Here is a 19,747-nt window from a genome sequence, read left to right as displayed (position 1 = left end):
CACCAGCCACCTTCTGAAAGAGGTCAAAGTAGTTTTAACACTGCTTCAATTTTCCTGACCTTCAAAGTGTTACTCCAGAGCCAATCACAGACTAGCCCTAAGGGCGATTCCCAAAGGACTAAGGATATCAGGGTTGGCCTGGGGCCAGTAGGAACTGGTTTGAGAGTCTAAGGAGGTCTCCACTCTCTGTCCCCTCCTGCTGGTGGAAGGGCAAAATGCCAGTCTGGCAAGGGGGCTACACTGGCAACGGGGTAAGTCTTGCTGAAGCCAAGGGAAGGTGGAATGTAAGGGGAAGTCAGGAAAATTGCCTTTTATAGACATGTTCTTTTCTTTCTTTCTTTCTTTCTTTTCTTCCAAGTTTACTCACAGCGACAGTGCCACTCGCAGGCGCCCGGCCGGCCTGTGATTGCGCCAGGGGTGGGCGGTGGCACCCGCATACCCCTTCCCCCATCTTGCCCGCAAGTTGCATGACCTGCATCGGAATCCACAGGGGGGCGGGGGAGAATCCTTTCAGATGCTGGACGCGTTGAATTCAGCGTGTTCTCTTCCTCGCCTGCCCTCCTCCAAGTCGGCGAGGAGAGCTGTGCTTTCTTCTGCGTGTGAATGCTGTAGTGTGTCTGCCTGCTCGACTTCCCTAACCCTTTCTTCTCCTTTCCCACAACGAATGCTCCCGTTTTCTCAGCAAACACCTCACACTTGGCCTTCTGACGTTTTATTAAAAAGAAAAATCTCTACCAAGGCAAAAAGCAGGCGCCCTCCTCCTCTCCCGACGGGATCTGAGCTCGCGTCGAGGGCTGCACCTGCTTTGCGCCCCTACCAGGAAGGGGTGCTTGTGTGGGAGGGAAGGAGGGGAGGTCCTGCTCCCCCGAATCCGGAGAAAGCAGCCCGCCCGCCCCCTCACCCGGCAGCCAGCGCAACGTACCCGATAGCCGAGCCCGAGAAGCCGGCCTCTGACAGTACTGGCCTGGTGCTTGCCAAAAAATGCCCCTTGCATCTCAATTTCCCTGGCCGGCCGTTTCTTCCGCACGCACGGCTCGCTCGGGGCCACCTCGGACCTCCAGCGCAGCCCTTTCGGCTCTAGTTCCTTCGTTCCCCGCTCCCTGCCTGCCCAAGGACGCAAAACCCACCGCCAGGAAGGCACAGGGGGCGCGGGGGCACCAACTCAGCCGTGCCCCGCAGTCCCCTCCCATCCTAGCCAAGCTGCCGGACTCGCGATTACGGAAATGAGTGTCACTGAGACCAAGGACCGCGAGTCCGCGGCCCGGGTTCCCGGTTCTGGGTGCCGCTCTGGGGTTCCCGTGCGCGCCTGCACCCCCAGTCGCCTTCTCCCGGCCTGTGCCCCCCACCCAGACTCCAGAGCGCTCCCCGGTCACCTCGGCCGCGTTCATTTCACTTCCTCTCACGGTCCGGATTGCAGCAAAACCGGGCAGCGCGAGGGCCAAAAAGTGCAAAGGAGAGAGTCTTTCCGCGTCACCGTCAGCTCGCCAAGTCCCCCTCCCCAGTCCAGACCCTCGCAATCCCAACTGCAACTTTTTCCCTTCCGTCTTGCTTTCCCCTTGGCTGCGGCGAGCGGGCGCCGGGCCGCTAGGCGTGGAACCGGCGGGCGGCCGCGCGGCTGCGGGTGGCGGTGCGGGCGAGAGCCGCGAGCCGGCGAGTGGGTGGGTGGGTGGGGAGGGAGGAGGGGGGGAGGACGGGCGGGGAGAGAGAGAGAGGGGTGTGGGGAGGGGAGTGGGAGAGGGAGGGAGGGGGTAGATTCCGCTCTCCTGCCGCTCCCAGCCGGGGCTGGGGGCGGGGGGAGGAGGCCGCGAGGAGGGAAGGGAGGAGGGAGGGGGAGAGAGGGAGGGAGCCGAGGAAGACGCTCCGATAACCCGTGCGTTTCGTAAGGCTCAGAGCACTTGTACATTTCTGCAGGCGCTCGGCGAGCCATTCGCGGTGGCTGCTGCAGCTCCGACTGCATCTTCCTCCTCCTCCCCCGGGCGCCGGGTGTGTGGATGTGTGAGTGTGTGTGAGTGTGTGTATTTTGCAGGTGTGTCCGTTTTAATTCTGCCCAGTAGGTGGGACTTGGTGACTTTAGCACCATATTTTCCTTTTCCTTTTTTTTTTTTTTTTCCTTTTTGACTCCCCACCTCTGTTGCCACCCTGCAAAGTCTTGGAGTGGGAGAGCGCTGTTCGCTTTCCAAGACCCCGGACTCGGCGAGCCGGCGAGCGCCGAGCCGGCCACCATGCCAGGCAGACCGCGCCACTAGGCGCTCCCCGCGGCTCCCACCCAGCGGCAGCGGCGGCGGCGGCGGCGGCGGCGGCCGCGATGGTTTCAGACGCTGAAGGATTTTGCATCTGATCGCACGGCGTTTCAAAGGCAGAGGCCCCCCTCCCCCTTCCCCCCTCCCTCGCCGTCTTTGTTTCCTTCCCCCCCAGCTCTCCCCACTCCCCCCACCCCACCCCCCTCTCCTCTCCTCCTCCTCCTCTTTTTTAGAAGCAACGATCGGAGATGGATGTCTCTCTTTGCCCAGCCAAGTGTAGTTTCTGGCGGATTTTCTTGCTGGGAAGCGTCTGGCTGGACTATGTGGGCTCCGTGCTGGCTTGCCCTGCAAATTGTGTCTGCAGCAAGACTGAGATCAATTGCCGGCGGCCGGACGATGGGAACCTCTTCCCTCTCCTGGAAGGGCAGGATTCGGGGAACAGCAATGGGAATGCCAGCATCAACATCACGGACATCTCAAGGAATATCACTTCCATGTAAGTCAAGCGGCCGCTCCCTAGCCCGCCTCCCCCCTCGCTCCGCGTCTCCCTCTCGCCCGCCGGCCCGCGGCCGGGAGCCGGCCCTCCGCCCGCCCCAGCTCGCCGCTGCCCGCTGCCCGCCGCCCGCCGGCCGCGCGTCAGGCTCGCTCTGGCTCGGGAGATGCTCCCGAGCTGCGTATTCCAGGTGTCTCTGGCCTTGGCGAGGCGTGATCCGGTGATGCGTGTGTATGCGCCTCTCCCCCGAGAGGACCCCCGCCGGCCGGGGGCACGCGGGCCCCGGCTCACGCCCCCGCCCCACCCGCTGCGGCTCGTTTCGAGGGTGCGAATCGGGTTCTTTGCCCCCCACTAAATAGCAACAGTTTGGCCACGCTCAAGTGGAATAAAGTAGACGATGTTCGATTCCCTGGCAGCGGCGCCGGCAGCGACAGCAGCGGCGGCGGCAGCGCTTAGCCTGGAGGGAAGGTGACAGATAGGGACTGCTCGCGATCCAGCCGAGAGGATTAACTATTTCCTTTTGGAAACAGCAAAACACGCTGTTAAGTAAACAAGTTGGGAGCTGGCAGCTCGCAGGAGACTTTGGACATGTCGAGGCCGTCATGGACGCCTACCTCTTCCCTTTCCCTCTCGCCCGCCCTCTCCAACCCCATTTTGGGCATTTCCGAGACACCCCCTCCCCTTCCCACCCTCATCTGCATCTGGGCGCCTACAGATCCCGTCCCTGTTTGAGCTTTGATAACTGTTCCAGTAATTCCGAGTCAGGATGGTGAAGGGAGGAGAGCAGGCTTGCGTCTTTCGGGGATGGGGCTTCTCACAGGCTCCTGCAGATACATTTATTTGGAAAATTGAACTCTGACTGGCGTTTGCTTGGTTCTGCCCCGTCTGAGTGAGACCCGTGGTGGCCTGCTCCCTCTCTCTTTCTCTGTCTCTCTCTCTCTTTTCGGGGGGTGGGGTATTTTTCTTTGGCAGGGATGAGGGGCAGAAGCCTGGGCAGAGAGAGGGAGCCTGGGCAGAGAGAGGGAGCCTGCCCAGATCTTCTTCTACTGACCTCAGCCAGGTGACCCCCTCCCACCCTGCCATCCAGAGAAGGGTGTGGAGGGCACTGGGAGTGTTCAGGGGAAAGCTGTCGCCTGTCTCCCCCCAAGGCCCCCCACCCCTTGGAGACCCCTGAAGTGGGTGGGTTGCTGAGAAGGGTTGGCCCTGAAGTCTTGGCTGGGTTCTGAGGAAAGCATTTGGGCAGACCCAAGAGGGGCTGGATTCTGCCGTGGGCGCTGCTCTCCCAGGCGCCAGCCCTCCCTCTGCCTCAGCGCGATGGGGCTGCAAAGCTGGGAGGAATTGCAGTCCTGCTCTCTCCAAAGCCCGCCAGCCCTCTTGGCTTGATGGAGACTCTGCTGGCTTTCTTGCAGCGAACAGTTTGAAGGGAAGTGTACAGTTCAGGAGATGTCCCTGACTCCTGGCCCAGGAGACAAGCTTGATCCATATCTTGACTGTACCATTCCCCCCTCCTTCAACACCAGCTGGCCCGACCCGACCCGGGGTGACAAGATAAACAGCTGAGGGTAGCGTGAAGGGGAGGGCAGGAGAAACAGGATGGACCCAAGGCAGCAGCCTCTCCCACCTGCAGGCCACAGCATTCCAGCATCCCCAAGGATGCAGGGAGGAGGGGGGAGAGCGATTGTCTGGGGAACTCTGACGTGGAAGTGCACTATGGGGTGGTGGTAGGTGTGTGTAGGGGGTGGGGTGGGGGGAGCTTAACAGTGGGTCCAGGAGCTCAGGAACTGGACCTAGGGATTGCCAAGTGATTGAGTGGGGCAAGGGTTGGCGAGAAGGTGCCCCCACTGCCCAGTGTGGGTCTCTGGGAGCTGGTGAGCCTCATCCAGCTTCTTCTCTACTCCAAGGATGTGTGTATCTGCAGAAAGCCAGTGGGAGGCAGGGATGGTCACAATCACACAGGCTCTTTACGGCCACACAGAGGGGTCCCTCCTCTGAAAATGAAGCTTGGGAAAGCAGTTTGATAGGGAAGAGTTGGGTTGGTCTTTCCAGGCAGAGGGTCCACGATGGGGCTGCGGGAAAAGTCAGTGATGGGAGGGGAGGGGGGTGATCTCTTCTCCCCTTTGCAATCAGAAGACCCCAGAGGGCATCTGGGAGGACAGTGAGCCGAGAATAGATTGGGGACCCTCTGTGTCCCCATTCTTGTTTTGGGACTCAAAATCTTTGGCAGGAAGTCAGGGCTCCTTTCCTTAAATTCACTCCAACGCCTAAGAGCCAGGGAAGTGGATTCCTACTTCGGCTGTGCCGAGTGGCAGGTGGAAGAGGGTCAGAGGTCATGTGTCAGATGACCCTTCCTCGCCCCACCTTCTCCCCAGTGCCCTGTTATATCTATGGCTGGTATTGACCGAACTGGGGAAGAGCCCTGCCTTCTGGCCCAGAGGCAGGACCATGGAGAGAAGGAGGAGAATCCTGCTTGCCCTGGGAAGCAGATGTCACCATCTCTGTCTTACCCCTGAGGGAGTGGAGGCTCAGGGTGGCCAAGTAACTTTCCCTAGGGCACACAGCTCCAGCAGTGAGCCAGGCTTAGACCTCTGCCTGTCTGACCCCAAGGCCTAGGCCCCCCACTCTGAGGGGCTGCCCTGGGAGGCAGGCTAGAGGGAGGGCCTGGAGGGCAGAGAGGTGCCCTCTGGGCAGAGGAGAGAACCTTCCTTTCATGTGGCTCAGGAGGGGAGCTTCAGTTGAAGCCTGGGCTTTACTGGAGAGGAGTGTGTTCTTCTGATGATGCTACCAGAGGTATGGCGTCCGGGGTCCCTGAGCCTTCCATCAGCCTGAAGCTCTTGGTGCTGGTGTTTGCCTAGGGGCGCAGCTTGGGCAGACTCTGGGGGTGAGGAAGAGGCTAGGGCAGAAGCTGGGTTTCCATCAGGCCTAACTAAGGGGGCTGGGGGCAGCTGCCATACAACCCACCCTCCTGCTCTTGGGGCTGCGGAGCCCTGAGGACCCTCCCTTGGGTGCTGAACTGAGTTTTCAGAGGGACAAGAGATTCCCTGTGGTCCTTGCTCTCGGGGTGGTGTGTGGGGCTCCTGTGCACCCATCGGAGGCTGGCTGAGGGCGCCTCTGGTGGGGGAGGTGGCCGCCGCGTTAGTATCAGGAGGAGATCAGCTGCCAGGCATCAGGGCGGAAGTATGGGTCTCACCTCCTCTCCTCCCAAGGGGCCCTCCCTTTTGGCCTCTTTCTGTTCGGGAGGCCAATCCCTTTGCCATCAGAGCTTTTGACACACAGTAACCTTACCTAGAAGGGTCCAGGCGCGGCCACACCCAACCAGGCTCTGACGTCACAAAGGCAGAAGGGTGGTGGCTGGGAGGTGGGCGGTCTGGTCTCTAGGCCAGGCCTGCCTGGGGCCTGGCTAGGAGTGGTGCATCCTTGGACTGTTAGAAAGAAGAACTAGAGGGAGGGGACGGATCGCTGGGCTGGGTGTTCTTGGGCTTGTGAAGACCACGGGCTCTTGGCTGGGACCGCGAGCTGCCAGCTGGGTCTCCACGCGAGCCACCACAGGGCCCCTGGTGTTTACAGCCCTCTGGTCCCTTTATTTCCCATCTTCCCTGCAGGCCCTTCCCTGGCTGGGTGAAGGATCATCTGGGCTTTGGCTGTTGTTCTGACTCCTTGATTCTTAGCCTTTCTAAGAGTCAGAGTGCCAGCCTTGACAACTACCGGGGAGAGCTGGGTTGCAGGCTGGGGCGTGGGCCAGGCCCCTGGAACATCATGGCGCTCAGTCAGGAGCTCTCACATTGGGGCTGGGCCGGAGGGAGGGAGGCAGCGATGTGAGGGGTCTCTGAGGTGAGATTTGGAAGGGGAAGTGGTTCTAACTCTGGGGAAAGTGGTACTTCCATAGTGAAAGCTGGGGACCCTGGATGGCAGAGGTCGAGGGATTTTTACGTGGAGCTCAGGCTGTGGATGGGTGGGTTCCAGGGCTCCCTGGAGGCAGAATCTTCAGCCCAGGTCAGTTTTTCTAGACACACCCTGGGGCCCAGAGCATCTGCTCTGCAGCTCCAGCAGACCTGAGCCCGTGCACCTTGGGGTCAAACCAGCCCAGCCTGGCCCTAGCTTTGAGAGTGCTTGTCTGGCCCCCGAGGGCGGAGCCTGGAGCCTGGGAGTCAGCCCAGTATCCTGCAACGGGTGAGCACCCTCCTGCATGGCTGAAAGGGGCTGCACTGCCTGAAGAAGGGAAGCGCCCAGTGCCTGCACCCCTGGGAAGCTCTCCATCCTTGCTCTGCCAGTCACTGCTGGCTGCCTCCTCCTCTCTGACTGTGGTGGTGGATGGGGCCCCCACCCCAGCTGACCCTTGGGTAAGAATGTGGGTAGCCTGTGGCCCTCTCACGATGGCCTTTACCAGTTCTGAGGCATCTCCACGGCCTCCTGGGGTCCCCATGTCTGGTGCTTATACTGAGATCACAGATACCATCTCCAGCCTCCATTTGGGACCTCCAGTTGGTCAGTGGTGGGGCAGGATTAGAGAAAGGGACACCTGAGTCCCACCCCAGATCTGCCCCTTACCTGCTGTGAGCTGCAGTAGAAGACTCTAGCCTTCCTGAGCCTGGAAACCCAACTATGAATTGAGGCCAAGGGGCAGTGTTCCTTTCAGCTCAGACATCTGCATTCCCAGGGCCCCAGGAACATCCCCAGGGAGGCTCTGCTAGGCCACTTCTAAGGGCTCCAGCTCTGGATCAGGGCTTACCCTTGGGAGGAGGGCAGCGGGTGCTCCCTCACTGGCCGTTGGCCGCTGTCCGGTTTCCCTTCCTTCTTTCCCCTCCCACCTCTAGAGGACTCCAGGCCGCCCAATTTGGAGTCACCAGAGCAAATGCCAGGCTTAGCAAGAATGCGCTGGAGCCTGCGGCCTTTCATTAGAGGCTGGACGCCCAGCTTCATGGTGCCCATTCTCCACCTTGAGCTCGAGGCAGGGGACACCCTTGTGCAAAACCTCAGCTCATTGCCCGAGCAGGGGTCTCTGCTGGGTGTGAGAGGAAAATGTGAGAACTTTTCTTTCAAATTATTCTTGTCTGGGAAAGGGAATATTTAATATTTAATGTATGGATTGAAGGTGTATAAGCATATAATTTAATAAATAGGAGCGTTTGGGGGCCATGAGCTACATTTTTTAATGCTAAAGCATGCATAATCAGAAAAGCTTGGTGCTCATTGCTGTTGTGCTTGGAAGGGCCCTAGCTTGCGACGGAGCCAGGCTGATGATGCGAAAGGTGGTCCTGGAGCCCCTGGCTCCCCACGTGGCTCTGTTCCAGGGAGGGGTTGGTTATTTGGGAGGGGGGAGCTGGATTTCTAAGGCCCCCTAGTCCTGGAGGCCCGGCCAGTTCTCAAACGACAATCCCAGTAGCCTTCCCGACCCTGCCCTTTGTCCCTTGTAGTAAATGCTCCATCTCCCCCGATAGCCTCCGTTCCTTTCTGTCATGCTTTCCAGTTTCTAGTTGTTGAGTTTGCTTCTGCCACCCCTACGTGAAGGACACAAGCAGGGATTAATAGGCCCATTTTCCTGATGAACAAAGCAAATGAAGAGCAGACCTGGAGTCCCAGTGGTTGAGGGTCTCATGAAAGGAAAGACCTGGGAGAATCTTGAGGCCCGTCCTCTGGTGCTCCCCTCTCTGGGTCCCTCAGCTGCACTCTCTCCCTGGCTGTGCCCTGCAGCTGGACACCCTGTGGATTGTTGAGGAGGGAGACGCAGACTGTTTTCATCCAGAAAGTTCCTTTTTTCCCAAGGGGCAGCGTTATGGGAACGGCCCATCTGTGAGGGACTTGTGGAAGGAGGCTGGGTGTCCTGGCAATGGGGTCGAAGTGGAGGCTGAACTCGATCCCCCAGATCTGTTGGTGACTGACTGAGCCATCAGCTCAGGTTTTCTGTCATCCCCTGGTCCTTGCTTGCCTCCATGTTGGGAGACACGGACACTCCTGGGGGCCGGCCTGCTGGCAGCTCCCCTGGGATGGGCTGGGCCATCAGATCCTCAAGGGTGAAGACTCCAGAAGCTCCGTGAACCCCCGCGGGGAGCCTCAGCTTTCTGCCGAGAGCAGGGCTTCCTGGAATTCAGAACTGGAAGGGGTCGCTGGGGCCCGCTCCTTCCTCGTGTTACCTCCTTGGGTCCCAGGAGAGACGCAGAGAGGCGCAGGGACATCAGGGCCCGCAGGTGACTGGAGGACTTCCCTCCCCAGGTGCTGGTACCGGCACTGCCTTCTCTTACTCCGTGCTGGTGCCCTTTCTGGGCACTTTGTCAAAGCCAGAACCTCTCCCACAACTGTGTCTCCCTCTGGGGCCATGTTTCCAAATCTGGGATCCCCAGAGGCAGCAACTATGTGAGGCTGGCAGCCCCAGGGCTCCTCGCAGCCGGCAGCCCACGCCAATTAGAACTGCGCTCGGTGAGGGCTCTGCTGAGCTCTTGTTACTTACAGGGGTTGGGGACCTGTGGGCGCAGCCAGCTTGAAGCCTGTCCTTTCGAGCCTCACTGCTGCCCCTGGCCCTGCATCTGGCTTGTCCCATCAAAAGTCTCTCCCACCTGGGTGGGAGGTTCAGGATTCTGTCCCCAGACAGAATGATCCAGCAGGGAGAGGAACTTGGAGGTTGATGTCCCCAGGAGCAACTCTGGACCTGGCCTCTTCCTAGCTTTGAACAAACCCCTTCCCTCCTCCGGGCCTCAGTTTCCTGCACTGTGAGATGAGGATAATAATAACTGTCTTTTAACAGCACTCTGAAGTCAGTGGTCCATGTCATACCTGGCAAAGGGAAAGCTGTCGATACGTGATAACTCATGACAGCTAGCATTTACTGAGCACTTACTATGTTCCAGACACTGTTCCAAGTACTTTAGAGGGTATACCCCATTATGCTCACACCAACCCTTTGAGATAAGTACTACTATGAGCACTACTATTACTATTATTATTAGCACTAATATACTGTTATTAGTAGCATTATTAGTACTACTATTAGAACTATTACTGTTATTAGTCCCATTTTACAGATGGGGAAAACAAGTCCAGAGATGGATTTGACTGGCTTCATTTCACGCAGTCAAAAAATGACAGAGGAGTCTGACATTTAATGTTAAGCTCTATTGCCTACACTCTTTTCTGTATTCTTATGCATACAAACATGCACTGAAATACGCTCACATTCACGAATCTAACACCATCATGATAAATTAATAATAAAAAGGTGGACATGAAGGTCTGGGAGGATCCTTTATTTTATAACATATCAGTTCCCTAGGTGAGAATTGCCCTGGCTTTGGTTGGAGATGAAGGCAAATGAGATAATGGTGGGTCTGGTATTGGCCAAGCAGTGCTGGCCGGCACTGTCACAGACAGGCTCTGCGGTGGAGGAGGCTTTGGGGTTCTCCTGATCTGTTCACAACAGCAGCCTCCTCCCGAGGCCATGTGTCAGCCAAGCCCTCTCCCTAGGCCTCCTTGACTACCCCATGATGTCCTGGCCTCTGAGGTCAGGTCAGCTCCCACAGGAGACCAGGTGCCAGCTAAGGTTGGCGGGGATTCAGGAAGCTGGCAGCTGGATCCCGGCCAGTGCCACTCTGGGCTGAGGCACGGTCAGCAGGACTGTGTCCCTGATTGCCCATGGCCAGAGAGAGCCTGGGTGGGAGAGTGGAGGGCTGGGTGGCTTCTCCCATGTCTAGCTTTGGGACTCCAAGGCTGCCACGGGATGCAGAGCAGAAGGGGGAATGTCTGATGTATCCACCTAGAGCTGGAAGCTGATGTTGAGAACACTTTTCCTGAAGGGTGAATTCTGGTTCTTCCTGGCCCTTCTCTTGCCTCCTCAAATGAGCAGGCTTTACTCCCATCTGCCCTTCCTCTTGCCCTGTCTCTCTACCTCCATTGCTCAGGGAAGCTCCCCCTGTCTCTCTGTAGGGATGAGTGATGACCATGGGGGTGGCTATCTCTGTGCCCACAGAGGGAGCTGGAGGACCCAGCAAACTGCTAAGACTGCAGGGCGAGCTTTTGTGGAAACATCCTATTTTGCTACTTCTTGGCTGGAAGAGTTCACCACATCATAGAACCTCTGTGGCCTGGGTTTCCCCTTCTGGGAGTTGGCTCGCCTCTGGGAATCGGAGCCCGTCTCCCTCTCAGGGTCACTGTTGGAACAGGGTGATCACATACTCGGTGGGCTCCCCAAGCAGGAGGGCGCCATGTTGGCTATTTCCAGTTCTAGACGTCTGGGAGTGTTTCTGAATTAGGAAGATCAAGTCTTTAGACCATAAATCATCTGAGCTGGAAAGGGGCTCAGAAATAATTGGGACCAAACCCAGTTTTACAGAGAAGGAAGCTGAGGCCTCAGAGAGGTGAATGGACTTGACTACTTGACGCAGTCACCCAGTGGGTTCCTGGCACAGTGAGACCAGAAGGCTGAGCCACCTCCCCACCCCCACCCTCTGCTGGCGTCTGCTCTCGGCTGGAGGGATCTGGGCTCTTCCAGAGGCAAAGCAGCCTCCTGCAAAGAGAAAGAGTGGATGAAGGGAGTGATCTTAGATTCGCAGTCCTAATCCAGTCTGCCTCCCACAGTAAGCTGGGCGGTGTGCGCGCATCTGGGGGCGTCTTTGCGCACGTACAAGTACATCTCCTCTGTGTTCTGTGCACATCACGACTGCGATCTCCGTAAACAAGCCCTAAAGCCTTTGGCTTCCTGCCTGCCGAGATCATCTGCGTCTAGACTCCCGGTGGCCACCAGAGGGCAGTGCTGCGCACAGGACTGTCTGAGGCTGGCGGCAGCCGTCCTCTGGAGCTGGGGATGTGGCTCCAGTCCGGTGAGATGTGCACTGGTTGACCTGACTTTCAGAGCCTTTCTTGAGCCAGGGCTGAGCAGGGAGGTCAGCTCTCCTTTAGGTGGGACCTCTCAGCAGAGCTAGCCTTGCTTCCATCCTATCTGCAGCCCAGGCATGTGAGTCTCCTGGACCTGAGCTTCCCCAGAGGCAGCTAGGAGAGAGCCCTGGCTGGATGGAGGTTGGGCTGGCGTACTCTCCTTCCCACCGGTCTGTCTTGGCAGCAGCAGGAGGGGTCAGCACACCTGGGGTCATGGAGGGGGTAACGGAGATGAATGAACAGGACATGGTTCCTACCCAGGAAGATCAGTCTTGGTGGGGACACAGAGAACTGGCCAGATGGCTACACCATGGGGTTAGTGTGATGGAGGAAGGGAGCCTTATGAACCCCCTCAGGCCACTGGATGTGCTGGCCCAGGTGTGGCAGCATCTTTCCTTTCTCTTTCCTGCCCCTTCCCCTATCCCATGCCAAGAATTACTTAGACATCCTGGACCAGGAGGTACCAGGTCCTGATATCTACCAGACCTGAGAGCTTGGTGCTGTCTCTTAACGTCTCTAGACCACCTCTGCTCTTAGAGATGCTCATTTAAAGTGATGGGTATCAAAGTGCCTTGCAAACCATGGTCCTATGCCCTGCCTGGACTGGCTAGTTTTGACTGTTCCCTTTTGGTGAGGACTTCTGGTTCTTCTTGGGCTGTTCTAGGCAGTCTTCTATTTGAGCAGGTGTTGTCTTGTTCCATGCACTGGGCGGTCCATGAAGGAGCCTTGTCCTGCTAATGTGGTTATCAGTTTTGGAGACAGGATCTCCCACTTTTGTGGTGGGTCTTAAGCTCAGGGGCAGGAGTTCTGCCCTGAATGCCATCACATGGCTGCTGGACCCAGGGCTGCAGGCGGGACCCTCTCTGTTGTGGTCAGTCTCTTCCACATCCTTATTTCTGATACTTTTTCAAGGCTGGTCTCCTGAAGAGCAGGGATGAAGGTAACATTTATAGCCACACTTCTGGGCCAGAGGTTATTTGCACAGACAACCTTGCTTATGGATGGAACTCAGTGAGGCTTGGGTTCACAGCTCTGCATCTTACCAGCTGTGTGACGCTGGGCTGGCTACTTTTTTTATCTCAGTTTTCTCATCGGAAACAACACTGATAATACTGGGTTATTTGAAGATTTTGATGAGAATGTGCGCGTGTGTGTAAAACCCTTAATGCTCGTCTCTCCTTCTTGTTTTCTGCCTCTCCCTATTACCACTGTCCAGAGCCTCATCCCCACAGGCACGGATACTTTATGTGACCCTCATCTGTTCTCCTTGTGTCCAGTCACTCCTCCTTCCACTCATCCTACACACCCTGGCAGATTAATCTTTTAATCCAGGGTCTTCTGTTAGAATAATTCCTGGGCCCCGAGATTCTCAACGGTTCTTTTGTGTGAAAAGCAACTCCATGTTGTAGGAACAATAGTGGCTTCTTGGGCCAGACAGCTTCAGTTTAAATCCTGGCTCTGCCCCTGTGTGTGCTTAGGCAAGTTACTTAACCTCTCTGAGCTTCAGTCTCGTCATCTGAAAAATCAGGCTAACTACATCCATCTTCCTAGAGTAGTTGTGAGGATTGAATGCGATCATGGTAAGTGTCCCATATGATGAAGGCACAGAGGCCAAACTGGCAAGTGTTACAATAGGAGTCTCAGAGGTGATGGCCAGTGATGTTTCTGGGTCCTTGAAGAGTGGGATTGCAGGGGAGCTAATACCCGGGCCGGAGCTGAGGGAGGCAACAGAAGGACCAAGATGGTGTGTATCTCGCTGAGGCACACATCTGCCAAAAGGACAGAGAGATTGTTATGGCTCCTACTGAGAGCCGCAGTTGGGAAACCCACTGGCAGTGTCCAGGCAGAGCCTTCCTGCTGCCTGCTTCCCTCGCTCACCAGCCTCAGGAGTCTGGATGCCAGGAACCTGCACGCGGGGTAACTCAGGAGCACCCGCTTCCTCGCGGGTGTTGCGGTTTTGCTGTTCCTCTTAGCCTGTAGAGTTTACCGCTCACTGGATGATTCTCTTCCAGCTACTGTAACTGACTAGGCCTGTCAGCTACAGATGAGCTCCAAGACCAGCCGTGGGAGGAAGGAGTTAGGAATCCAGTGGGAAGGAGGTGACCTTTAAGTCCCTCCAGTCCACCCTTAAGAGCCTTCCATGCACCTTCATTCCAGTTCCATGGTCAGCCACAAGAGGGCACTAGACCATGATTTCTGCAGGGAGGGAGGCACTATTTATCCTGCCTTATTATGATCGTGCCTTTGAACAAAGCTGCACGTGGTTTCCTCCCCGATGCCAGCATCTCTGAGGGTCATGGCAAAGCAACTTGATTTAACCAGAACCCATAGCATGGAGTCTGATATCTCAACGGAGGCCAAAGTGGGTAGTGGGAAGGTCATGGAATTTGGCGTTTAACTCATGTTCCAGTCCTGGCACTCCTCCTTGCTTGTTTTTTTAAACTCTGAATAAGTTACTTAATTTCTTAGGGTCTCCTTTTCTTCACCTGCAAAGTAAAGTGTTACTGGGAGATGTTGCTGTGGGGATTAAATTGTAGGATGTGTGGAGAGTGTCTGGAACATGGTGGATACTCCATGACTGACCGTCTGTCTTTTCCTGGAAGAAGGCTAAGTGAGGACACAGTGCAGGAGATATTTATGGGCTCCTGTCCGTCTGGTGGGGGTCACTTTACTCCCCAAGGAGCGCACTAGGGTTCCATTTCATTGGGGGCAGCAGTGACACCAAGTGGCCAGAATGGAGAACAGCGGTGTATTCTGATCTGGTGGGGTGGCGATGGTGGACTTTGCTGGGGAGGTGTTGGGTATTGTTGGGGGCAGATGAGACTGAATCTAAATCAGGCTTCAGAGGATCCATCAGCTGAATTTCTCTCGCCTTCGGATGCTAGCGGCTAGAGGTGGTCCTTGGAGGAAATGAGTGTGATGATGGCCATTGGGAATGTTTGTTGCCTGGGCCAGTGGGATGAGCCCACAGCTGCAGAGCACACCTGTGCACCTGCCTGAACTGTAGCCAGCCAGTCCTGGCATCTAACAGCCAGACCCCTCCTGGTGTCTCCCTTGGGTATTACTCTTCTGGAGATGCTTTAACCCATGGTCTATCTGGTTGGCCTCAGCTTTGAGATCTCTGATGCTCAGCATGTTTATATGGAAAACGGAGAGGGGAGGGCTGGGCTGGTTGACTGAGAGGGCTCTTCCAGCTGGGATTTGAGTGTCGACATTATTTCAGGTCCTTTATTCAGTGTGTGTGTGTGTGTGTGTGTGTGTGTGTGTCGGGGGTGTGGGCTCACCTGGGAAGGATTTACTTCAGGCTTTACTGGTGCAGAAACTCCAGCGCAGAGAAGGGAGGGCCCTCCCCCTGGCGGAGGCGTGGCTCTGAGGCTGGAAGTGGGGTGTCTCTGGCGCCTCGTCTTGTATAGCCTCTTTATGATCCACCTGAGATCCAGGAGGAGCCCTGGCAGACGAGCCGGGCGCCGGAAGTTATTTAATATCAGCTTTGCTCCAGATTGTGTCTCTGACTCCTTGCCACCTCGTAAGTGGCAGTCATTTTAACAAATGTGGCGATAAGACACCAAGTGGGAAATAACGTGAGAAATGGGGAGGGGGCGGGGGCGTGGAGGAAGGATGTAGTTTTATTCCCTCAGCAGAAGCCTTGTCTTGGAGGCACTGGGGGGTCAGCTGGGGCCCCTTGAAGCCCCTGGCGGTGAAGGGGAGGGCGTGGAAAGGAGCAACGGCTTCTAGAGTAGGTGGTTGAAGCGGTCCCTCTTTTGTGGGAGGACCCTGTGTCCTCTGGGGGCATCTGGCTCCCGTCCCTCGGGCAGGTGTTGAAGGCAAGGCCCTGTATTCTGTGTTTTCAAAGGACTGTCTTCCAAGTGCATAACAGACAGCTGACGGGGGCCTGGCACCGGCGGCGTGTGCATCCCACTGGGGATGCTGGGCTGCATCTGGACCTGCGCTGTGGGGTGCCCAGGTGTCTGCCTGGGCACATCCCAGCATCTGGGCTCTTGGGGAAGGATGGGCAGAAGCCCTGGCTGGGCTGGCTCAGTCCTTCCTTCGGCGGGACCCAGAGAGGAGGGAGCCAGCCCTCTTTCATCCTCACTCCTGACTCCAGCCAGGCACCAGGCCTGCTGCTCAGCGATGCGAAAATAAAAGGCCATGGCCCCTCCCTCTTGGAGTTCAGAGTCAAATCAGGGTGGCCAGCTTTAATCAAGGATGCCCAACGCAAAGGGCTGTCTCAGTAGCAACAGGGGCAGAGTTTTAGAAAATGTATCAAATGCAAAGTTTAAAGAAAAATATACAGATATGAAAATATGGTTTCCCTGGGGTGGAGAGAGTGCAGTTTTCCTAAATGGAGATTTAAAAATTCTTGATTTACCTGTTCTCAGGCTCATCTAATTGGAAACAGGAGAGCTGGTTGTCAGAGTGTGGCACTGGGAGTGACCTTGACTCATGGCCGGCCCTGCTGCTTGTCCACAGGGGCCCTGCGGTATCTTAGGGGGAGTGATGTGTCCAAGGCAAGGGAGGAGAATTATGTTTCTTCTCCTGTCACTTTCTGACTGTGAGAGACAAAGACTTGAGGGCCAGTGGTTTGTGGGGATGGTGACCCCAGCAGCCTGAGGGAGGGGCAGGGAGACAGGGAGGGCGGGAGCCCAGGGAACAGCGTGTTCAGGAGCCAGCTGCTGACCTCTCTCGAAGCACTCATTTCTCTATTTCTGCGTTTATTCGGCGTGTTTATTTGAGAGCCTCTGAGGGCCCGACCCGTTTTATGAGAGCTGGGAAAGCATCAGTGAGCAGGACAGACGATCTCTGTTCTCCCCGTAGTTACAGGATGGGTGGGGTCAAGCCCTTTTCTCCTGCCTCCTGGACTCCACCTCCAGGCTGGGGGGGTGGCGGATTGGGGTGCTGATCCCCTGGGTCCACCAGGCCAAGTTCCTGGGAGAAATTTCCGTCAGAGGGTGACCTGGGGGGGGGGGGTCAGCCTTCCTCCTTCGTGTGATGGTGGATGAGCACCCAGGTAGGCAAGCAAAGACTGGGCCCAGCTTCCCTTGCCCAGCACCCAGCCGACTCTCTGCCCCACCAGCTGGCCACGACCAGGACAGTCCACCCTCCCTCGTCCCAGCTCGAAGCAGCACCCTGGGCCCTGGGGGAGCCGTGGTGTTGGAAAAGCAACCTTATCCGTCCCTGCCCCTCCTGCAGGCATCATTGTCCAGGGTCACGTCCTGTCTCCATGGAAATGACTGGTCACTCTTCCCTGCTCCCCATCCCTCCTCTGCCAGTCCTGGGCCGCAAGCTCTGTGCCCACCCGGGTGATTTCCTTCTGTCAGTCACTCACTCAGGGCCGCTGTTGCCTGGACTCTGGTCAGGTGTGCTCTGGCCTCAGGGCCCTGCCCTGTTTCCTTCCCCAAGGACCTGTCCTCACCTGCCCAGGTGGGTCACTGGACAAAGAGGGTGGCTCGCTCAGGATCTTAGTCTGGCGGGGACTCTCTGGCACTCCACCCACCTGCCCTGTGCAGCTCAGGCTCCTGGACATGCTTTTTTCCTCCCAAGCGCTGCGTGCAGAAGCAGGGGCTGCGTTTTCTCAGGCAGCCAGCACGTGATGGGTACAGTAGAGACCGGTCGAATAGGATGGGCACATTTCTACTGGACTGTCTCTCAGACCTACTGCACATCCCAGCTTGGGGACGGTGCTCACACCTCTGCCCAGAGTGCCGGGCACCTCGTTCTCCTGCCTCCCACACCTCTGTGGGCCTTGGCTTTGCCCTCGGTGGAGCAGCTGCTGGAGGAGCCTTCTAGGGAAACTTGACTCATTGCAGGGAAGGCAGACGCTGCGCAGTGACCGTGGTCCAGGTGCTGCTCTAAGGACAGTCTGATTTTAACCCCATTTCGTTCCCAGTACAACCCACGAGGCGGGTACCATTAGCATCCTTATCTTATGAGTGGCGCTACAGACCTTGCCCTAGGTTACGCGGCCAGTACATGGCAGAGCTGGGGCTGGGACTCCCCGGGTCTGCTCCAGAGGCCCTGCTCACACCCCTGGTGTTGTAGGTGCTCTCAGTTCTTGCCCTAATCCCCCGTCTGCCTTTAGTCCTTGGGCTCTGAGCCCCTCCCGCAGCTCCCAGCCACCCCTCAGCTAACAGGACACAGTGCCATGATGTTTTGTTTTCAGCCTTGGTGGCGGGATGGAGGGTGGGGCAGAAGGGACCCTGGGACCCAGAGGAGTTTGGGATCCTGGGATTCGGCCACATCCTGAGAATGTCCCGTTAGTGAGGGCACTGGGGCAGGACGGAGTGACCTCTGGGGCCTGTCCCGTTTCTGCCACCGACTTCCTGGGTGAGTCTGGGCGAGGCACTGGCCATCTCTGAGCCTCCGTTTTCTCATTTAAAAACAGGAGGCCTGACCAGGTGATCTTTGAGGCCCCTTCTGGCTCTGACCTCTTACTTCCAACACGGTGGCTGGGGACACGGTGGAAGGCTGGGGAGTGCTGAGGCTGCAGGAGGACTTCTCTGGGGGTGGACTCTGTGTCGGGGGGAGGGTGCGGGGTCAGACCCTGGTGGTCCCCACACTGGTGTGTGCGTCCTGGTTATAGGAGGCCTTGCTGACTCGCAGGCTGCTGGGCCCCACCCTGCAGTTTCTGGTTCCGCCTTGCGGTGGGGCCTGAGGCTGATGCCATTTCTAGTAAGTACTCAGGGGAGCCAGACGCCACCTCTCCAGGGACCGCACCTGGAGAATGACCGTCACATGGACGGCCCAGCAGCACCCTCGGAAGTCAGATCACAGCTGGTGTGGTGTTTGGCATAAGACTTTAATGAAGCTTCCCAGGCTGCAACGTGTTTGAATGCCCGCATCTTCCATGCGCGTTCTGACAGTGCTCACCCAGGATGTGGGTTCTCTCTCCGCCTGGCTTTCCCCTCTCCTCTCTGTCCCCCCGATAGGGTGCCTGGCTCCATCCTGACCTCGGCCCCCACTCACCTCGCCCCACAGAGCTGGGCTTGACCGAACGGGCTCTGACCTATGTCATCTGATATGGGGTTGAGAAATGAAAGCATAGCTATGTTTTTTAGCAGGCCTCCCCAGGCTCAAGGTTGAGTTTTAAAAACTCTCTGGGTGGCAGGGAAGTAATTCGGTGACTGCGGCTCAGGAGCCTTGGCTGGGTCCTGAGTGCTCCAGGGCAAAGTTCAGACTTCTGCGTTCCTGTTCCGGCTGTGGCATCTCTGGAGTCTCGCCTCCCTTTCTCCCCGCCCCCACAGGAACCCTTCCCCCAGCCAACCGCACCGGCTGGGCATCCCAGACGTTCCCCAGCATTTCCCACCCTTGGTCTTTGGTCAGCCTACTTCCCTTGCCCAGAAGTCTTCTGGCCGTCATCCTGTCCCTCTGGGCCTTAGCTGTCACTCAGGCCCCCCCTTTGAGGGGGGTCTCTGTTGTCCAGACTTGTGTTACTGGCTGCTCTCTCGTCCCAGTCTTGGGAGCACACAGTCGTAGCCGCAGCTGGTTTTGAGCACTTCTGGGCCGTAGGAACCGGGCCAGTTTATGTGACATCTCATTGAGCCAAGAGCTGCTCCCATTTCACCGATGCAGAAACTGAGGCCAAAAGATGCAAGAGCTTGTCTAAGGCCATCGCTGTAAATGGCAGGGTTAGGCTTCAAGCCCAGGCTGACTTCCGGGCCACGGTCTCGCGTTCGTCACAGCAACGTGTGCAAGAGTGAAGGCGTGGGAAGCAGCTCGCACGTCATCAGGAGGGGAGGGGTGAGGAACCGCACGCGTGGACAGGCTGGAATCCTGCCTCTCAGTTGGAACCCTCATTCTCTGTGTAGTGATGTGGCTGTACTTTGAAAACATGATGCTGATGAAAAAACAAGTTGCAGAAGGACGTCCCACATATGTAAGGTAAAACACGGTGACCAATATAGTGTATTATTGGGGGATATAGATATGTAGCAAAAAGATACAACCATGGTCTGGGTACAGACCGATTTCATGAGAGGCCAGGTTCTAGGAGGAGAAGGAGAGGAAATGAAGGGTAAGCACAGGGCTCTTAACTTTCTCTGTGATGTTTTCCTTCTCTCTCCCTCTTTTTTTTGGGGGGGGGGATCTTTGCATAGGACAAAATGGTACTCTGTATTAATACCAGATGATGGATAAATAAGGTGTTCAATATATAATC

At 56.9% G+C, this 19,747-nt stretch overlaps 1 protein-coding gene across 4 annotated transcripts in view; it reads left to right on the top strand.

The window, feature by feature from the left end:
• Nucleotides 1-1,693: 1,693 nt before the first annotated feature.
• Nucleotides 1,694-19,747, top strand: part of NTRK3 (neurotrophic receptor tyrosine kinase 3) — a 337,492-nt gene continuing 319,438 nt past the window's right edge. The window contains exon 1 of one of the 4 annotated variants that reach the window (XM_045522574.2): nt 1,694-2,736. In XM_045522574.2, the coding sequence (XP_045378530.2) occupies nt 2,489-2,736 (248 nt within the window). In that variant the 5' untranslated portion in view covers nt 1,694-2,488. The remainder of the gene's footprint in view (nt 2,737-19,747) is intronic. The other 3 variants (XM_010962928.3, XM_045522577.2, XM_045522576.2) reach the window with 3 other exon arrangements.

This window comes from Camelus bactrianus, chromosome 27 (genome assembly GCF_048773025.1).
Source record: "Camelus bactrianus isolate YW-2024 breed Bactrian camel chromosome 27, ASM4877302v1, whole genome shotgun sequence".
NCBI classification, from domain to species: Eukaryota; Metazoa; Chordata; class Mammalia; order Artiodactyla; family Camelidae; genus Camelus; species Camelus bactrianus.
This window is presented reverse-complemented; position numbering and strand designations above follow the sequence as displayed.